The following is a 21,929-nucleotide window of genomic DNA, read 5'->3' as shown; positions in this document are numbered from 1 at the left end:
TATATATATATGTATACATATATACACACACACACACTGTGTGTGTATATATATATATATATATATATATATATATATATATATATATATATATATATATATAAATTAATATATACAGTATATATATATGAAAATTAATAATACTATGTGACAATTATAGTATTATCGGTAAATACAACAACAAAACAATTATTTAAAATATCTGGGTATTTTCCAATCCTGTGGGAATACAGAACCTGGCCACCAGGAAGAGGCAGAGACACCCCAGCCAAAGGCTTAAATACCTCCTGCACCTTCCCTCATATTCCAGTCATTCTTTGCCTTTCGTCACAGGAGGTTGGCAGAGAAGTGTCAAAAGATACAGAGTAGTTTCTTATGGAGGGTAATACCCTTCGGAATGGGACTGGAGTTTTAAGTTGTCTTGTCAGCCTCTCAGTGAGAGCATTGACGAATGTTAGCGTCTGGAGGAGATGCATGGAGAGTCTTTCTGCAAATCCATCCAGACTCGTATTAACAGCTCCTAAGCAATCAGTGTTGACGAGTTTCACTGCCTGCTTCTATCACTCTCGTCCATGTCAGGAGCGATGCTACAAGACTATCAAACTTGAGAGGCTGTGTGCCTGTTCCACGGCAGAGATTCCGGTAAGATCGTTTCATTTTTATACACATATGATAATGCAAGAAGACAGGGTCACAGTGTGACTTCTTTTATCTGTATAGAATCAATAATATCTCCGGAAGGGTATTATTGAACAGGGGGATTTATCGCATAATTTACTTTTATGTTTTATTCGGCGACATGTGTGAGATGAGGCTCAGGCAGCTGTTGGAACGTGCAGGTTTTTTCCTTCATTTTTGGTTAGCTGCGCAACCTGTTAGGTTTGGCGTGCTTTTTCCTGTAGCAGGGGCGGTCCTGCATGGTACACCATGTGACCGGGTGTGGTCACACTGATTTCCTCTTTCCTGACAGTGTGGTTTACCGGAGACAAAGCGGTTTCTCTGTGGGGCCTGGGTCATAGAAGTTGGTGAGTGCCCCAGCTATTGGCGGTATAAAGGTGCCATTTATCTTTTTCTATAGTCCATCTTTCAAGCTCAAGCTATGGAGGACTCTGATACGTTGGAGGGTATTCCCTCTTTACCTAAATCTAATACCTGTCTATATTGTGAGGAGGCTACGGTATATCCACCTGCTCAATTATGTTCCACATGCCTTGATAAAGTAATTTTATCTAAGAACACAATTATGTTGAATTCCACTGAGGAGTCTCAGTCCCGTGAAGTGCGTTCCCTGCTGTCATCTCCTATTACACTTGCAGCTTCCCATTGCACTGCTAATCCTCCTCCTGGAGGGGCCCTTTTACCACCAGACTTTACTGAACAGCTACAAAAGGCAATGTCTGCGGCCTTCAGTGCTTTACCTCACCCAGCTTATCTGATACCAGACTATCTGATGATGACTTCTCTGATAATATATAGAATGCTCTTTCTGGGTCAAAATCTGCTGCATCCAGCTGCGGAGGAACCAGACTTTAGATTTAGTATTGAACACTTACGCTTTCTATTAAAGGAAGTTTTGGCTACTTTAGAGGTTCCGGAACCAAAATTACCTGAGGAACCTTGTATTGCTTAACTAGATGAGGACAGAGTTGTACAACAGACTTTCCCGGTTCCCGTAAAGATGGCAAATATTAAGAATGAATGGGAAAGACTTGGTTCGTCTTTTTCCCCTTCTTCTTCCTCTAAGAAATTTATTCCCGGTTCCGGACTCTCAATTAGAGTTGTGGGGTTCCTAAGGTGGATGGTGCTATCTCCACGCTTGCTAAACGCACTACTATTCCGCTTGAGGATAGTTCTTTTTTCAAAAAGCCCATGGAGAAGAAGCTAGAAACTCTGTTGAGAAAGATGTTTCAGCACATGGGATATTTATTTCAACCAGGAGCAGCCACCTATTGGTGCGACTCTATCTGAATTGATCAAGATTGATGGTCCCCTCGACACGATCCAGGACAGAATTACGGCCTTGAGAGTGGCTAGTTCTTTTATTTGTGAATGTGATGCAAATATGCAGATTATTCACCTGAATGCCAAGCACGTAGGGCACTCTTGCTGAAGTATTGGTCTGCAGACATGACTTCAAAGTCTAGACTTCTTTCCCTGCCATTTAAGGGGAAGATTCTTTTTGGTCCAGGCCTGGACTCAATCATATCTACGGTCACTGGAGGCAAAGGTGCCTTTTAACCGCAGGATAAGTAGAACAAACCTAAGGGACTTTTCCACTCAACTAAATCCTCTGCTCTTTGACATTTTATCCCTCTCTTGCCCAAACATTGTTGCTTTACAGTATAATTCAGCACTAAAATCAACACTTGACTAAGATGCACCCTCCAATGTTCGTCGTACATCAATCACTTGACGGCAACCGTGGCACACCCAACAGGCCAGATATCTTCAGCGATGTTCACGGGCTGCTTAACGGCAATGGAGGAAATCTAGCACCTGTGCTGATTTCCGGCATTATAAATTCATCCTTAAGTCCTACAACTCTGCGCTCAGCCTGGCCAAACATGTCTATTTTTCCTCCCTTGTGCCATCTTATGCATCCAACCCCAGAAAGCTGTTCTCAACCTTTAGAAAAGATATCTGCACCTCACACCCTTCAAACCCAGCAATCCTACCCACCCCTTCTATTAACAACTCTATGCTACTTCCCTACTGTAACAGAGGAAGAAGTCTCTGTACTCCTATCCTTGGCTCATCTCGCAACCTGTCCACTTGACTCTATTTCTTCACGACTTCTTCACTCTCTCTCTGCTTCACTAACCCCTACCCTATCTCATCTCATTAACCAATCTCTCGCCACTAGCACATTTCCGGATATATTCAAGCATGCGTCAATCATACCAATCCTAAAAAAGCCCTCGCTTGACCCCTTCACACCTCCTAACTATCGACTGGTCTCCTTACTTCCCTTTGCTTCAAAATTATTGGGACGACTGGTCTATAATCGGCTAACTAAATTTTTTCACAACTAAACACCCTAAACACTCAACAGAAACTGCTCTTGCTAAAGTAACAAATGACCTGTTATCAGCTAAAGCAAAAGGCCACTACTCCTTAGTAATTCTTCTTGATCTATCTGCTGTTTTTGACACAGTCGACCATCCTCTCCTCATAAAAATACTACATTTATTTGGCATCCGAGGCACAGCCCTCTCCTGGCTATCTCTCAAACCGCTCATTTTCAGTTTCCTTTAACAACATATCTTGCGATCCTATGCCTCTCTCAGTTGGAGTACTGCAAGGCTCTGTCTTGTGCCCCTTGATTTTCTCTCTCTATACATCCTCCCTTGGAGAACTTATAGCCCCCTTTGGATTCCAGTACAGGTATACCTCACTTTACCTCGCTTCACTTTACAGCGCTTCGCTTATACAGTGCTTTGTGGAGCTGTGGTTCAACCTCCAAGGATTTTGAAACAGTGCTGTAATCATTGTAAAATTGTGAGAAATGTGACTGTACCACTTATATGCTGATGATACCCAAATCTATCTTTCCTCACCTGATATCTCTCCCTCTTTACTCAACCAGATTTCCAACTGCCTCTCTGCAATTTACTCTTGGATGTCTTCAAACTACCTCCAACTCAATCTGTCCAAAACTGAGATGCTTCTTATTCCCCCCTCTTCGAGACATCCAACACCTGACATCTCTCTGATGGTTGGAGACTCTATTCTCAACACCTCACCCCAGGTCCGCTGTCTTGGGGTCGCACTATACTCAGTGCTCACATTCAACCCACATATACAAGCACTTACCAAATCCTGCTGTTCACACTTACGCAACATTTCCAGAATTCGTCCCTTCCTTACTCAAAAAACTACAAAAATACTTACTCATTCCCTCATTTAGTCACGCATTGATTATTGCAATCTACTCCTTAATGGCCTTCCAAAACACTACCTCTCCTCCCTCCAATCTATTATGAATGCTTCTGCTAGACTCATCCACCTAAGTCGCCGATCTACATCAGCTGCTCTGCTCTGCCAGTCCCTACACTGGCTCCCCATACACTCCAGAATAAAATTTAAAGTATTAACCCCAACTTACAAAGCACTAAATAGTCTAACGCCCAACTATATTTCCTCTCTCATCGTAAAATATTCCCCATCCCGTCCTCTTCGATCAACCTCTGACCTACGTCTCTCTACGTCCCACTCCCGCCTCCAAGACTTCGCACGTGCTGCTCTTGTCTTCTGGAACTCTCTACCCCGCTCCATAAGACTGTCTCCAACCTTGTATAGCTTCAGACACTCCTTGAAAACCCACCTACTCAGAGAGGCGTACCATCTCTCCTCCATCCCTCAACGAACCAAACTAATACATGAACTGCCAGACTCACTGCTGCAACTACAACCGATGTAACAAGCTACCCCAACCTTATGTCTCTGCACTCTAAACCTGTAGACTGTGAGCTCCCTGGAGCAGGGCCCTCTTTCTCCTGTGCTAGATATGTTTAGTTTTGTTATGTTTTGTATTTTATCAAAAATCTTGGTCATTGTTTACCGCTATCATTGTACCCAGCGCTACGGAATTTGGCGGTGCTATACAAATAAATGATGATAATAATAATAAGGTACAAGGTCCTAATTTTCGTCCCTTTCGTTCGGATAAACCCCAACGGCAGCAGCCCTCCGTGAAGCCTGATCAGCCCAAGGGAACTTGGAGACCGACTCAGTCTTGCAATAAATCCAAACAGAACAAGAAGCCAGCCAAGTCAAAGTTGGCATGATGGGGCGGCCCCCGATCCCTCTTTGGACTTTGTGGGGGGCAGACTATCTCTCTTTTTGTAGGCTTGGCTGGGGGACGGGCAAGATCCTTGTGTCCTGGAGGCCATCGCTCAGGGTACAGGAAAGGTTTCAGATCTCATCCACCCAGGGGCAGATTCCTCTTATCAAACCTGTCTTCAAGTCCAGAAAAATGAGATCCTTCTAGGGTGTGTGAGGGATCTCTCCTCCCTGGGAGTAATTGTACCAGTACCTCTAGCAGAAAGAGGTTTGGGATACTGCTTAAACCTTTTTGTGGTCCCAAAGAAGGGGGGAACTTTTCGCCTGTTTCTGGACCTAAAGTGCTTAAACAAGTTCCTGTCAGTCCCCTCGTTCAAGATGGAGACTTAAAGCTCCATTCTGCCCTTAGTTCAGGAAAGACAGTTCATGACTACAATAGTCTTGAAGTTTGCTTACCTTCACGTTCCAATCCACAAGGAACACTTCAAGTTCCTGAGATTCGCGTTCCTGGACCAGCACTCCCAGTTTGTTGCACTACCATTTGGTCTAGCTACTGCCCCAAGGGTCTTTACAAAGGTTCTGGGGGCTTTGCTTGCAGTGACAAGAACCAGAGGGATAGCAGTGGCGCCATATTTAGACGACATCCTGGTTCAGGCACCATCCTGTCGTCTGGCAGAGGACCATTCAAAATCTCTTCTATTTCTTCTTCGATCTCATGGATGGAAGATAAACTTAGAAAAGAGTTCTCTTGTTCCCAGTACCAGGGTGGAATTCCTGGGTACGATAATAGATTCCATATCAATGAGGATATTTCTTACAGACCAGAGACGTTACAAGTTAACTTCCAATTGTCTTGCCCTACAGACCTCCTTAAGGCCCTCTGTGGCCTGGTGTATGGAGGTAATTGGACTCATGGTGTCCAGCATAGACTTCATTACATTCGCCAGGTTTCATCTCAGGCCTCTTCAGCTGTGCATGCTGAGCCAGTGGAACGGTGACCACTCGGATCTGTCACAACAGATTTCTCTTGACAACCTGTCGAGAAAATCGCTCTCTTGTTTACTCTGTCCAGATCACCTGTCCTAGGGGACATCTTTCTTGAGACCATCCTGGGAGATCGTGACTTTGGACACGTCTATCAGGATGGGGAGCTGTTTGGGGAGCCAGAAAGGCACAGTTCCTGTGGACTCGAGAGGAATCGCTCCTCCCGATCAACATCTTCGAACTTTGAGCAATCTTTAATGCTCTAAAGGCTTTGTCCTCTTCTGGGTTCGTCCCAGTTGATCCGATTCCAATCAGACAACATAACCTCAGTGGTTTACATCAACCATCAGGGGGGAACGAGGAGCTCCCTAGAAGTATCTCGGATTCTGGAATGAGCGGAGGCCCACATCTGCTCGCTGTCAGCAATCCACATTCCGGGTGTGGACAACTGGGAAGCGGATTTTCTCAGTAGATAATCCTTTCATCCGGGGGAATGGTCTCTCCATCCAGAGGTGTACGCGGAGATTTGCAACAGATGGGGGACGCCGGAGATAGATCTTATGCCGCCCCGACTCAATTCCAAGCTACCCAGATACGGGTCGCGGTCCAGGGATCCTCAGGCAGAGCTGATAGATGCATTAGCAGTGCCTTTTGAGGTTCAGTCTAGTTAACATCTTTTCACCGTTACCACTTCTCCCTCGTGTAGTGGCCCACATCAAGCAGGAGCAATCTTCGGCAATATTAATTGCTCCATCGTGTCCACGAAGGATGTGGTTCGTGGACCTGGTAGGGATAACTTCATCTCCTCCATGTAGGTTACCTTGTTGCAGGAATCTGCTGGAACAGGGTCCTTTTTGTTCATCAAAATCTAGATTCTCTAAGGCTGACTGCATGGAGATTGAACGCTTAGTCCTAGCCAAGAGAGGTTTTTCTGAGAGAGTGATTGATACTCTCATTCAAGCTCGAAAGCCGGTCACTCGTTGCATCTATCATAAGGTGTGGAGGACCTACTTATTCTGTTGTGAAGAGCGTGGATTGCCATGGCATAAGGTCAAGGTTTCCAGGATTCTTTCCTTTCTCCAGGATGGTATGGAGAAGGGCCTTTCTGCGAGTTCCCTAAAGGGACAGATTTCGGCTCTATCTGTGTTATTGCTCAAGAGGCTTGCTGATCATTCTTTTGTTCAGGCTCTGTCTAGAATCAGGCCTGTTTTTAGACCTACCGCTCCTCCTTGGAGTTTAAATCTAGTTCTTAAAGTTTTGCAGAGGGCTCAGTTTGAGCCTATGCATGCGGTTGATATTAAGTTACTGTCTTGGAAGGTTCTTTTTCTACTGGCTATTGCTTTGGCACGCAGAGTCTCTGAGATGGCGGCCTTGCAATGTGAGCCCTCTTACCTAGTTTTTCATGCTGATAAGGATGTTCTTTGTACTGTGTTGGGGTTTCTTCCTAAGGTGGTTTCTGATCGTAACATCAACCAGGAGATTGTGGTTCCTTCCTTGTGTCCTAATCCTTCTTCGCCGAAGGATGTGGTTCGGGTGTTGAAATTTTATCTTCAAGCTACGAAGGATTTTAGGCAGACTTCTTCCTTGTTTGTGGTCTTTTCTGGGAAGCGTAAGCGTAAAGGGCAGAAGGCCTCTTCCACTTCCTTATCTTTTTGGTTGAGGAGTATTATTCGCTTCACATATGAGACAGCGGGACATAATCCTCCTTAGAGGATTACAGCTCATTCAACTAGAGCTGTGGCTTCATCTTGGGACTTTAAGAATGAGGCCTCTATGGAGCAGATTTGTAGGGCAGCTACCTTGTCCTTTCATACCTTTTCAAAATTTTACAAATTTGATGTTTTTGCTTCAGCTGAAGCAGCTTTTGGGAGAAAGGTTTTGCAGGCTGTGGTGCCCTCAGAATAAGGGTCCGTCTCTCTTTTACCCTCCCGTTTTCATTCAGTGTCCTTGGGTATATGTTTCCCACAAGTAATGAGTGAAGCCGTGGACTCTCCTCATATTTAGAAGGAAAACATAAATTATGCTTACCAGATAATTTCCTTTCCTTCTGTATGAGAGTCCACGGCCCCCACCCGTTTTTCTCAATTGGGTGGATCTAAATTTTTGTTTATTCTTCTGGCACCCTTTAAAACCTGATATTTCTCCTACTGTTCCTTGTTCCCTCGGCAGAATGACTGGGGAATGAGCGAAGTGGGGGAGGTATTTAAGCATTTGGCTGGGGTGTCTTTGCCTCCTCCTGGTGGTCAGGTTCTGTATTTCCCAAAAGTAATGAATAAAGCCATGGACTCTCCTCATACAGAAGGAAAGGAAATTATCTGGAAAGCATAATTGTATGTTTTTTCAGTGTTTTTTTTTCTATCTATGGTTATGTCAGTACATTAGAAAATTCAATGTTACTTGTTTTTCCAGTGGCTTAACAACACATTAAAGAAACATTAGAATGCTCTTGTGGTTATGAAAATAATAAAAAAGAAAATGTGCTTCTCCCAACAGAGGCTGAAAAGCAATTTCTGTAACCCAGGTTTACTTCAAGCTGATGCAATGCAAATTGTTTAAATCATCTTTAAACGACAGAGTGATTGCTTAGAGCAGTGCACATAATCATTTGCAGCTAGCCCTGGTTGGTCACAATTAAAGGGACACTAAATCCAAAATGTTTTATTAATGATTCAGATAGAGCAGCAATTTTAAGCAACTTTCTAATTTACTCCTATTAAAAATGTTTTTGTTCTCTTGCAATCTTTATTTAAAAAGCAGGAATGTAAAGTTTAGGAGCCAGCCCATTTTTGGTTCAGAACCTGGGTTACGCTTGCTTATTGGTTGGCTGAATGTAGTCACCAATAAGTGCTATCCAGGGTTCTGAACCTTAAATGATCCGTCTCCTAAGCTTTACATTCCTGCTTTTTAAATAAAGATACCAAGAGAGCAAAGAAAAATTGATAATAGGAGTAAATTAGAAAGTTGCTTAAAATTGAATGCTCTATCTGAATCATAAAAGAAAAAAATTGGGCTTAGTATCCCTTTAAGGGAAAGAAGATAAACATACCAGGTTTTTCAAGTAGTTTTGTGAATCATTAGTTTAAAATGACATCAAAGTTTTTTTGTGTGGTTATAATAGCACTGGATCACACTATTATACCCTCCCTACCATTGGCCACCAGAAATAGCATGGTCTCAGGGTACGTCGCTGGTCCTTAAGGGGTTAAAGTAAATTGTCAATGTTACTGTTCATGACAAGCAAAATCCTTGTTTGAACCAGCGTTGAGGATTTGAGGATACTTTTATTGTAGGATACTTTCACAATAACTGAGGTAGTGGGCAATGAAATGTAAGTCCACAGAGATATAAATGTAAGTATATCATTTTATTAATGTAAATCTTATATTTCATAATATAGAATAGAGATTAGATATTTAATTGGACATCTTTATTTATAGGGACATTAAAGGGACTGTTTGCTAAGCGTTTTTATAGCCAGTACTGCAGTATTTAAATTTTCAGTGTAGGTGATGGTTTTAGTAATCAAAAGCAGCTATTTCATATGATAAAATAAAGGTAAAGGAGTGGTTTGGTAACAATATAAAACACTCCAGCAGGTAAATCAATCATTGGGAACACATTAAAGTGGAGAAATGTTTGCAGTACCATAGCACTTTAAACCTCTCTTGCTTTTGTGTGAAAGTAGTACTGTGTCCCACATTCCTATTGAGAGGCTGAATAGCACATTTTGTAACCTAGATTTTCTTCACAATGCAGCAAATTGCTTAAACCTGCTATGGGGTCGATTTATCAAAGGCTTTTGCCAGCCTTCGCCCCCCTACGACTGCAGGTTCTCACAAGAGAACCTGCAGTCCGTATTTATGAAGCAGCGGTCATCAGACCGCTGCTTCCCTAACCTCTTCGCCACCTCTCTTAGCTGGCGAATTTCAATCTCCCCGGTTTCCTTTGACCGGGGAGATTGACAGCTCTTGCCCGCGCATGATTGGCTGTTCGTGTATTGATAAAAAAGGGAGATAAAGATACCAGGATTTTAAAGTAATTTTGCCAATCATTTATAAAGGGAACATTTTAAATACTTTTGAGACCTTTATTTTCTCTGCAGGTCTATTGCAATTCAGTATATTTACAATGCCGATATAAAAATTACTAATGTATTTTTTTATAACCCTGTTTAAAGGGACACTGTACACTAGATTTTTCTTTGCATAAATGTTTTGTAGATGATACATTTATATAGCCCATCTGGGAGTGTTTTTGTAAAAATGTATAGTTTGGTTTATTTTTAAATAACCTTGTTCTGATTTTCAGACATCTAACTAATCCCCAGAATATCAGATGTATACTGATGTCTACAGATTCCATCTTGCTCTTGTTTGTGTAATGAGCCTTTTCATATGTAGGGGGGTGTCTGCACTTCCGGCTTTCTCAGCCCCTTTCAGTTTGTATCCCAGCCTAACCTCATCAACAGTGCTACACTGGGAGCTTCTACTAGATTTTTATATCCATATCTGTGCATATTCTTTTTATAGTACTGTCTATTACATACAGTTGTATTAAAATTGGTGTAAAGTGTCCAGTCAAAATAGTAGATTTGCATAATCAACAAATGCAAGATAACAAGACAATGCAATAGCACTTAGTCTGAACTTCACATGAGTAGTAGATTTTTTTCTGACAATTTTAAAAGTTTTGTCTTTTTCCACTCCCCTGTACCATGTGACAGCTATCAGCCAATCACAAATGCATACACGTGCCATGTGACAGCTATCAGCCATTCACAAATGCATACACACTTATTCTTGCACATGCTCAGTAGGAGCTGGTGACTCAAAAGGTTTAAATATAAAAAGACTATGCACATTTAGTTAATGGAAGTAAATTGGAAAGTTGTTTAAAATGGCATGTTCTATCTGAATAATGAAAGTTTAATTTTGATTGAGTGTCCCTTTAAGTATTAAGTGAGCATAATCACCTTTATGGAAGAGAGGAAGGCTTAGCCGTTTCTCTCCTCCTGCATTTGTGAACCGCAGTGCACATTCCTACCACATCCATATGGACAGGATTATAATTACTTAACCACAGCCCTTTGTTTAAGGGTTAAAGATAAATTAATGGGGGGAAAAAAGCATAAAAATGTATTTATTTGACAAAACAAAGCTGCATTATTATCCATAGCGAAATTCTTCTTGTATATGAAGCTGCAGTTCAAGGACTTTCTCTCAGGTTGTTCTCTTCCTTAATGCTGCCCTTTCTTTTACATTTTATCTCCAGGTATAATTGGAAATAACAAAGCCATAGGAAAGTACATTACAACTATGATTTTCTTGTACTTTGCCTGCCTCCTGCCCTCAATAGCCTTTGGCTCTTTGAACGATGAAAGCACTGCAGGGGTGATTGGTAAGATTTTCTTTGAAGATCATTTGTTTTGCATCTATCAACTTGGAACAGAGTGAACAGGTGGGTAGCAGTGGTAACGTCTAGCAGCAACGCTACTTACTCGCCAATTGCTGAGATGAGTGGCAAAATACAAAGCTCTGCATCGAGCAACGGGATTATGAGCTCTTTGTATCTTGATTGGATTCTGAGACCTTGTTATTACTAATCATAGAGTGTTGTGATGATTATCAGACATAGTCCATTGTGTAAAGATAAAAAAATATATTTGTATTGGTTGACTTTAATATGTGTTAAAGAGCCACATCCGCACTTGACCTCCGTTAATTAAAGGGACAGTCTACTGCAGAATTTGTATTATTTAAAAAGATAATCCCTTTATTACCTATTCCCCAGTTTAGCATAACCAACATGGTTATATTAATTCACTTTTTACCTCTGCAATTACCTGCTATCGAAGCCTCTGCAGACTGCCCTCTTATCTCAGTACTTTTGACAGACTTGCAGTTTAGCCAATCAGTGCTGACTCATAAATAACTCCATGGAAGTGAACACAATGGTATCTGTATAGTGAGATAAGAGGTGGCCTTCAAGGGCTTAGAAATTAGCATATGAGCCCACCTAGGTTTAGCTTTAAACAAAGAATACCAAGAGAAAAAAGCAAATTTAATGCTAAAAGTAAATTGGAAAGTTGTTTAAAATTTCATGCCCCATCTGGGTCATGAAAGTTTAATTTTAAATAGACTGTCCCTTTTAATGTAACATTTTATTTATCAGAATGATGTGCAGAGATGTTGTTGCCCGTCTCAAAAATCCAAGCAAGTCCAATAGCTCCTATAGAACATATAGCCATAAGCAGTGCTTGATATTTTGACACTTAACTTACAGTTGTCAAGTAAGTGTCACTGCTGCGTTATCCCCTACAATGCAGATGTCCTTCACCTATTAAGAAGTTTGTAGATTGCAAATTCCTAAGAGCTGAAGGGGATATTGCACATAGGATTTTTATTCTGGGATTATGTTGTATTCTGTATTGTAAATGCCTGCTGCATATGGTCTTCTCATTCACCAAAACTAAGGCTGTATTGATTTAAAGGGATATTGCATGTTCAAATTTGTTCGCGCATGCAAGTTTTTTCCATTACTGTCTGTACTTATGCGCCTAACCTATGCCAATGAGTTAAAGAGATAGAACACCCAAACATTTTCTTTTGTGGTTGAGACAGAGCATAATATTTTAAAAAAGTTTTCGATTTACTTCAAATTTCTGTTGTTCCCATGATATTCTTTGTTTAAGGGATACCTAGGTAGGGGATCTGGAGCATTACATGGCAGGAAATAGTGCTGCCAACTCGTGCTCCAGAAATGGGCAGGCTCCTAAGCTTACATCCCTGCTTTAAAAAAATAATTAAATTGATAATTGAAGTAAATTTAGAAGGTTTTTTAAAATTGCATGTTCCGTCTGAATCCTGTGAGGAAAAACTTTGGGTTTCATATCCATTTAAACACATAGGAAAAGTCCCGCTAGACAGCCGCAACCATAGCATTTCTCGAGCAGAGCAATGCTGGTGATTGGTTACTACGTGTTACTGCCATTTTGCTTCATTCGAGGGGTCCTGCTCAAGAACAGCAATACGTGTGACTTTTTCAGCATGACTTTACCTATGTGTTTTGCCCCTTAGCTAGGCTTAATCTAGGGACAGTAATCCAAAAACTACGATATGATGAGTTTGAGTTTGTCCTGTTTGCATTAGAACGTCCCTTTGAGGTTCTTGCTAGATGTTGTCTCCATGGTACGTTCTTTGCTCAGAGCTTCCATTAGATTCTAACTAACCACTGATTTATCTGCTATCAGTGTCTATTGTAGGCTGCTGTTATTAATATAGTGACAAAAATACTTTCCTGCTTCCCAAATGTTGGCAATGACCAAATAAAATGATAATCTTACTACAGCCAGGGGTGTGCAACTACAGTCCTGTAAGGCTGCAAAAACAGATTTCATTGCCTATACACTAGAGAAAAATACAACTGACAGGTTACAATTAACTCACCTGTGCTTAAGCAGGCGCATTCTAGAGCATTAGTACGAATCTGGCAATCCCGTGTAGAAGCAGCAAATACCTAATTATATGAGCACTGTCTAGGGTATAGATAAAATTAGCTTTTCATTTGTAAGCAAGTTCCTGTCCTTTACTTAACCCTTTAACGAGATTATATGTAGTCAAAGTTGTGTTCCTGTGAGACTACAGAGGAAGATAAACCCGCTGAGCCAATCAGCAGCAGGAATATGCACATATGCTCCCATTACCGATGATATCTTCATCTGCAGCAGAATGGGGGTGGTCAACGAGTACAACTTTGACTATGTGTTAAACCCTCTTAAAGAAATTAAACACATAGTGAAAGAAAGAATTTGTTTTCAAATAAAATGTTGTAGCAAAATACAGCATTTCATTTTCCCACTAGAATGTCCCTTTAAGCAGAAGATTTGATATATGTTGCATTTATTACTTGGATGTATCCTGTTTTACAATGACATTCACTATCTGTTTCATGGCTGTGTTTTGTTTTCTGTTTGAGAGCCCTTTATATTGTGTATATGGAGTGATTAGCACAAATTCATTGTTGGTTGTTGTGGGGCTTTTCCAGATTGTTATGATCTGTATCATAATTAGCTTATTAATAACAATGTCAGTCCTCTCATTAGCTGCCATGGTCACTTTATAGAACCCTAAACTGTTAAAGGGACACTAAACGCAATTTTTTTTCTTTCATGATTCAGGTATAGCAGCAATTTTAAGCAACTTTCTAATGTACTCCTATTATCAATTTGTCTTCGTTTTCTTGGTATCTTTATTTGACAAAGCATAAATCTAAGATAAGGATCAGGCCCGTTTTTGGTTTAGCACCCTGGATAACGCTTGCTTAATTGGTGGGTACATTTAGCAACCAATCAGCAAGCTGTACGCAGGTGCTGAACCAAAGATGGGCCAGCTCGTAAGCTTACGTCTTGCTTTTTCAAATAAAGATACCAAGAGAACGAAGAAATATTGATAATAGGAGTAAATTTGAAAGTTGCTTAAAATTGCTGCTCTATCTGAATCATGAAAGAAAAAAAAAATGGGTTCAGTGTCCCTTTAATTTTTTATTTTATTTTTTATATAATTTACACTCAAGCACATATGGTGAGACTCACTTAGTATCTCCATGTGCTCTGATATTAGCTCCTTAGGCGGCTGAACCATAAGCAAAAGTTATACCATATTTTATTTTTACATTTCACATCTTTTTATTTTTCAAAAATGCATTCATGTTTTAAATTTAAAGACAATTTTAAGATTTGAAAACGTGATACCTGAGGTTACCCTCTGAGCAATACGTGCTTAATTCATTTGGAGTGTAACCATTACAGTCCGTTTAGCTAAGCTCCTTCCAATGGGAATGCTTGTGTGGCTGCTCGGGTCACTGTAGCGTTTTCTCTAGTATATATTTAATTACAGTCAATCACAGTGTTCATTTTTAGAAGTACAGAAAACAGACTGAGAACTCTAAGAAGGGGTATAGAGTTGACTAAATTCACTAACTTCTATAGGCTCACCAATTCCTAAGTTACTCTGCAGAGCCACATTACTAAGCATTAAAGGGGCATAAAAACAGTTTGAAATTGTAATAAACTTTATATGATAGTCTACATCTTTGTCAGCCTAAAGTCTTACCTTAGATTAAGCTGCAAAAAGCCTTCTGTACCCCTTTATATATCATGCTGCAGGAACGGTAAAAAAGTTATTTTAAAATGAATATTGTTTCTGGCCACTTTGAAATGGCTGCCAAGCTCCGCCCACTGATGACATAACAATCTGGACTGCATATGGCATCCAATCACAAAAGACTCACTAGTTGGATTCAACAGACTGCCATGCTATTCAGCAGAGTGACTTGTTGCAGCCCAGAGTGTGATGTCATCACTGGGCGGAGCCTGGCTGTCATTTCGAAGTGGTCAGAAACAATATTTCTTTCATGTAATTAGCAAGAGTCCATGAGCTAGTGACGTATGGGATATACATTCCTACCAGGAGGGGCAAAGTTTCCCAAACCTCAAAATGCCTATAAATACACCCCTCACCACACCCACAATTCAGTTTTACAAACTTTGCCTCCTATGGAGGTGGTGAAGTAAGTTTGTGCTAGATTCTACGTTGATATGCGCTCCGCAGCAAGTTGGAGCCCGGTTTTCCTCTCAGCGTGCAGTGAATGTCAGAGGGATGTGAGGAGAGTATTGCCTATTTGAATGCAGTGATCTCCTTCTACGGGGTCTATTTCATAGGTTCTCTGTTATCGGTCGTAGAGATTCATCTCTTACCTCCCTTTTCAGATCGACGATATACTCTTATTTATATACCATTACCTCTGCTGATTCTCGTTTCAGTACTGGTTTGGCTTTCTACAAACATGTAGATGAGTGTCCTGGGGTAAGTAAATCTTATTTTTTATGACGCTCTAAGCTATGGTTGGGCACTTTGTTTATAAAGTTCTAAATATATGTATTCAAACATTTATTTGCCTTGACTCAGAATGTTCAACATTCCTTATTTTTAGACAGTCAGTTTCATATTTGGGATAATGCATTTGAATCAATCATTTTTTCTTACCTTAAAATTTGACTCTTTTTTCCCTGTGGGCTGTTAGGCTCGCGGGGGCTGAAAATGCTTCATTTTATTGCGTCATTCTTGGCGTGGACTTTTTTGGCGCAAAAAATCTTTTCCGTTTCCGGCGTCATACGTGTCGCCGGAAGTTGCGTCATTTTTTGACATTCTTTTGCGCAAAAAATGTCGGCGTTCCGGATGTGGCGTCATTTTTGCCGCCAAAAGCATTTAGGCGCCAAATAATGTGGGCGTCTTATTTGGCGCGAAAAAATATGGGCGTCGCTTTTGTCTCCACATTATTTAAGTCTCATTTTTCATTGCTTCTGGTTGCTAGAAGCTTGTTCTTTGGCATTTTTTCCCATTCCTGAAACTGTCATTTAAGGAATTTGATTAATTTTGCTTTATATGTTGTTTTTTCTCTTACATATTGCAAGATGTCTCACGTTGCATCTGAGTCAGAAGATACTTCAGGAAAATCGCTGTCTAGTGCTGGAACTACCAAAGCTAAGTGTATCTGCTGTAAACTTTTGGTAGCTATTCCTCCGGCTGTTGTTTGTATTAATTGTCATGACAAACTTGTTAATGCAGATAATATTTCCTTTAGTAATGTACCATTGCCTGTTGCAGTTCCTTCAACATCTAAGGTGCAGAATGTTCCTGATAACATAAGAGATTTTGTTTCTGAATCCATCAAGAAGGCTATGTCTGTTATTTCTCCTTCTAGTAAACATAAAAAATCTTTTAAAACTTCTCTCTCTACAGATGAATTTTTAAATGAACATCATCATTCTGATTCTGATGACTCTTCTGGTTCAGAGGATTCTGTCTCAGAGATTGATGCTGATAAATCTTCATATTTATTTAAAATGGAATTTATTCGTTCTTTACTTAAAGAAGTACTAATTGCTTTAGAAATAGAGGATTCTGGTCCTCTTGATACTAATTCTAAACGTTTAGATAAGGTATTTAAATCTCCTGTGGTTATTCCAGAAGTTTTTCCTGTTCCTAATGCTATTTCTGAAGTAATTTCCAAAGAATGGGATAAATTGGGTAATTCATTTACTCCTTCTAAACGTTTTAAGCAATTATATCCTGTGCCGTCTGACAGATTAGAATTTTGGGACAAAATCCCTAGAGTTGATGGGGCTATTTCTACCCTTGCTAAACGTACTACTATTCCTACGTCAGATGGTACTTCGTTTAAGGATCCTTTAGATAGGAAAATTGAATCCTTTCTAAGAAAAGCTTATCTGTGTTCAGGTAATCTTCTTAGACCTGCTATATCATTGGCTGATGTTGCTGCAGCTTCAACTTTTTGGTTGGAAACTTTAGCGCAACAAGTAACAGATCATGATTCTCATAATATTATTATTCTTCTTCAGCATGCTAATAATTTTATCTGTGATGCCATTTTTGATATTATCAGAGTTGATGTCAGGTTTATGTCTCTAGCTATTTTAGCTAGAAGAGCTTTATGGCTTAAGACTTGGAATGCTGATATGGCTTCTAAATCAACTCTACTTTCCATTTCTTTCCAGGGTAACAAATTATTTGGTTCTCAGTTGGATTCTATTATCTCAACTGTTACTGGTGGGAAAGGAACTTTTTTACCACAGGATAAAAAATCTAAGGGTAAAAACAGGGCTAATAATCGTTTTCGTTCCTTTCGTTTCAACAAAGAACAAAAGCCTGATCCTTCATCCTCAGGAGCAGTTTCAGTTTGGAAACCATCTCCAGTCTGGAATAAATCCAAGCCTGCTAGAAAGGCAAAGCCTGCTTCTAAGTCCACATGAAGGTGCGGCCCTCATTCCAGCTCAGCTGGTAGGGGGCAGGTTATGTTTTTTCAAAGAAATTTGGATCAATTCTGTTCACAATCTTTGGATTCAGAACATTGTTTCAGAAGGGTACAGAATTGGTTTCAAGATGAGACCTCCTGCAAAGAGATTTTTTCTTTCCCGTGTCCCAGTAAATCCAGTGAAAGCTCAAGCATTTCTGAATTGTGTTTCAGATCTAGAGTTGGCTGGAGTAATTATGCCAGTTCCAGTTCCGGAACAGGGGATGGGGTTTTATTCAAATCTCTTCATTTTACCAAAGAAGGAGAATTCCTTCAGACCAGTTCTGGATCTAAAAATATTGAATCGTTATGTAAGGATACCAACGTTCAAAATGGTAACTGTAAGGACTATCTTGCCTTTTGTTCAGCAAGGGCATTATATGTCCACAATAGATTTACAGGATGCATATCTGCATATTCCGATTCATCCAGATCATTATCAGTTCCTGAGATTCTCTTTTCTGGACAAGCATTACCAGTTTGTGGCTCTGCCGTTTGGCCTAGCTACAGCTCCAAGAATTTTTACAAAGGTTCTCGGTGCCCTTCTGTCTGTAATCAGAGAACAGGGTATTGTGGTATTTCCTTATTTGGACGATATCTTGGTACTTACTCAGTCTTTACATTTAGCAGAATCTCATACGAATCGAATTGTGTTGTTTCTTCAAGATCATGGTTGGAGGATCAATTTACCAAAAAGTTCATTGATTCCTCAGACAAGGGTAACCTTTCTGGGTTTCCAGATAGATTCACTGTCCATGACTCTGTCTTTAACAGACAAGAGACGTCTAAAATTGATTTCAGCTTGTCGAAACCTTCAGTCACAATCATTCCCTTCGGTAGCCTTATGCATGGAAATTCTAGGTCTTATGACTGCTGCATCGGACGCGATCCCCTTTGCTCGTTTTCACATGCGACCTCTTCAGCTCTGTATGCTGAATCAATGGTGCAAGGATTACACAAAGATATCTCAATTAATATCTTTAAAACCGATTGTACGACACTCTCTAACGTGGTGGACAGATCACCTTCGTTTAATTCAGGGGGCTTCTTTTGTGCTTCCGACCTGGACTGTAATTTCAACAGATGCAAGTCTCACAGGTTGGGGAGCTGTGTGGGGATCTCTGACGGCACAAGGAGTTTGGGAATCTCAGGAGGTGAGATTACCAATCAATATTTTGGAACTCCGTGCAATTTTCAGAGCTCTTCAGTTTTGGCCTCTTCTGAAGAGAGAATCGTTCATTTGTTTTCAGACAGACAATGTCACAACTGTGGCATACATCAATCATCAAGGAGGGACTCACAGTCCTCTGGCTATGAAAGAAGTATCTTGAATTTTGGTTTGGGCGGAATTCAGCTCCTGTCTAATCTCTGCGGTTCATATCCCAGGTATAGACAATTGGGAAGCGGATTATCTCAGTCGCCAAACGTTGCATCCGGGCGAATGGTCTCTTCACCCAGAGGTATTTCTTCAGATTGTTCAAATGTGGGATCTTCCAGAAATAGATCTGATGGCGTCTCATCTAAACAAGAAACTTCCCAGGTATCTGTCCAGATCCCGGGATCCTCAGGCGGAGGCAGTGGATGCATTATCACTTCCTTGGAAGTATCATCCTTCCTATATCTTTCCGCCTCTAGTTCTTCTTCCAAGAGTAATCTCCAAGATTCTGAAGGAATGCTCGTTTGTTCTGCTGGTAGCTCCGGCATGGCCTCACAGGTTTTGGTATGCGGATCTTGTCCGGATGGCCTCTTGCCAACCGTGGACTCTTCCGTTAAGACCAGACCTTCTGTCGCAAGGTCCTTTTTTCCATCAGGATCTGAAATCCTTAAATTTAAAGGTATGGAGATTGAACGCTTGATTCTTGGTCAAAGAGGTTTCTCTGACTCTGTGATTAATACTATGTTACAGGCTCGTAAATCTGTATCTAGAGAGATATATTATAGAGTCTGGAAGACTTATATTTCTTGGTGTCTTTCTCATCATTTTTCTTGGCATTCTTTTAGAATACCGAGAATTTCACAGTTTCTTCAGGATGGTTTAGATAAGGGTTTGTCCGCAAGTTCCTTGAAAGGTCAAATCTCTGCTCTTTCTGTTCTTTTTCACAGAAAGATTGCTATTTTTCCTGATATTCATTGTTTTGTACAAGCTTTGGTTCGTATAAAACCTGTCATTAAGTCAATTTCTCCTCCTTGGAGTTTGAATTTGGTTCTGGGGGCTCTTCAAGCTCCTCCGTTTGAACCTATGCATTCATTGGACATTAAATTACTTTCTTGGAAAGTTTTGTTCCTTTTGGCAATCTCTTCTGCCAGAAGAGTTTCTGAATTATCTGCTCTTTCTTGTGAGTCTCCTTTTCTGATTTTTCATCAGGATAAGGCGGTGTTGCGAACTTCTTTTGAATTTTTACCTAAGGTTGTGAATTCCAACAACATTAGTAGAGAAATTGTGGTTCCTTCATTATGTCCTAATCCTAAGAATTCTAAGGAGAAATCGTTGCATTCTTTGGATGTTGTTAGAGCTTTGAAATATTATGTTGAAGCTACTAAGTCTTTCCGAAAGACTTCTAGTTTATTTGTTATCTTTTCCGGTTCTAGAAAAGGCCAGAAAGCTTCTGCCATTTCTTTGGCATCTTGGTTGAAATCTTTAATTCATCTTGCCTATGTTGAGTCGGGTAAAACTCCGCCTCAGAGGATTACAGCTCATTCTACTAGGTCAGTTTCTACTTCCTGGGCGTTTAGGAATGAAGCTTCGATTGATCAGATTTGCAAAGCAGCAACTTGGTCCTCTTTTCATACTTTTACTAAATTCTACCATTTTGATGTATTTTCTTCTTCTGAAGCAGTTTTTGGTAGAAAAGTACTTCAGGCAGCGGTTTCAGTTTGAATCTTCTGCTTATGTTTTTCATTAAACTTTATTTTGGGTGTGGATTATTTTCAGCAGGAATTGGCTGTCTTTATTTTATCCCTCCCTCTCTAGTGACTCTTGTGTGGAAATATCCACATCTTGTGTAATCATTATCCCATAGGTCACTAGCTCATGGACTCTTGCTAATTACATGAAAGAAAACATAATTTATGTAAGAACTTACCTGATAAATTCATTTCTTTCATATTAGCAAGAGTCCATGAGGCCCGTCCTTTTTTTGTGGTGGTTATGATTTTTGTATAAAGCACAATTATTCCAATTCCTTATTTTATATGCTTTCGCACTTTTTTATCACCCCACTTCTTGGCTATTCGTTAAACTGAATTGTGGGTGTGGTGAGGGGTGTATTTATAGGCATTTTGAGGTTTGGGAAACTTTGCCCCTCCTGGTAGGAATGTATATCCCATACGTCACTAGCTCATGGACTCTTGCTAATATGAAAGAAATGAATTTATCAGGTAAGTTCTTACATAAATTATGTTTTTAAAATAACTCTTTTTACAGTTCCTGCTGCATAATATAAAAAGGGTTGTATGAGGTTATTTGCAGCTTAATCTAAGGTAATACTTTAAGATAACTGAGGTGTAGACAGTCCCTTTAATTATGAATAGTAAAAAAAACTTTGAATATATACTTTCATTATTTTGTGTCCTTCTTTAATTTAACACTGAAAGGTGTTGGTTTTCTTAATTCCACAGGGTCTCTATAGTAATAGTCACCTGTTGGAACATAGGTTTTCCCCTTATCTATTTTTCTGAGGACAATAAAAGACAGATATAAAAGCAAAGCTAATCGGGTATCCACACCGCTTTGTGTGCACAGTATTTTATTACTGGTTATATACTTGTCTGTAATTGCCCTCGGCAGAAGAGATAGATAAGCTAATGTTAATTTTTAGTAAACCAGTGGGATTAAGAAAAACAATAATTTTCAGTGTTAATTTATAGCAAAAGGGGCAAAATAATGAAAGTATATTGCAAAGTTTTTGTTCTGCTCATTATTAAACATTTTATATTAAAATTTCAAACTGTTTAATGCTTAGTGATATATCTCTGTGGAAAAGCATGGGAATTGGTGACACCATAGAAGTCACTGAATTTAGTCAACTTAAAGAGACATTAAACAATTTGAGATAGGAATATAAAATGATAAATTGTATATGTTAAAATAAACTGCAATATACTTTTATATATTTTGTCCCTCTTTCCTGTAATTCCATTCTGAAATTGTGAGCTCTTCAGTTCCTGTTAGAAATGGAAGTGCAGAACACTGTTATTTTCCTTACTAGTGACCTATTTATAACTGTCCCTAATTGGCTACGGCAGAGAAGGTAACCTAAGTTATAACATGGCAGCTCCCATTGTTTTATAGA

At 39.9% G+C, this 21,929-nt stretch overlaps 1 protein-coding gene across 1 annotated transcript in view; it reads left to right on the top strand.

Moving 5' to 3' along the window:
- Positions 1-21,929, top strand: part of LOC128650395 (solute carrier family 4 member 11) — a 541,036-nt gene that overhangs the window by 369,385 nt on the left and 149,722 nt on the right. The window contains exon 12 of the mRNA XM_053704315.1: positions 11,038-11,163. Within this exon, the coding sequence (XP_053560290.1) occupies positions 11,038-11,163 (126 nt within the window). The remainder of the gene's footprint in view (positions 1-11,037; positions 11,164-21,929) is intronic.

This window comes from Bombina bombina, chromosome 2 (genome assembly GCF_027579735.1).
Source record: "Bombina bombina isolate aBomBom1 chromosome 2, aBomBom1.pri, whole genome shotgun sequence".
NCBI lineage: Eukaryota > Metazoa > Chordata > Amphibia > Anura > Bombinatoridae > Bombina > Bombina bombina.
The sequence above is the reverse complement of the archived record's forward strand: the minus strand, read 5'-3'. Positions and strand labels throughout refer to the sequence as shown.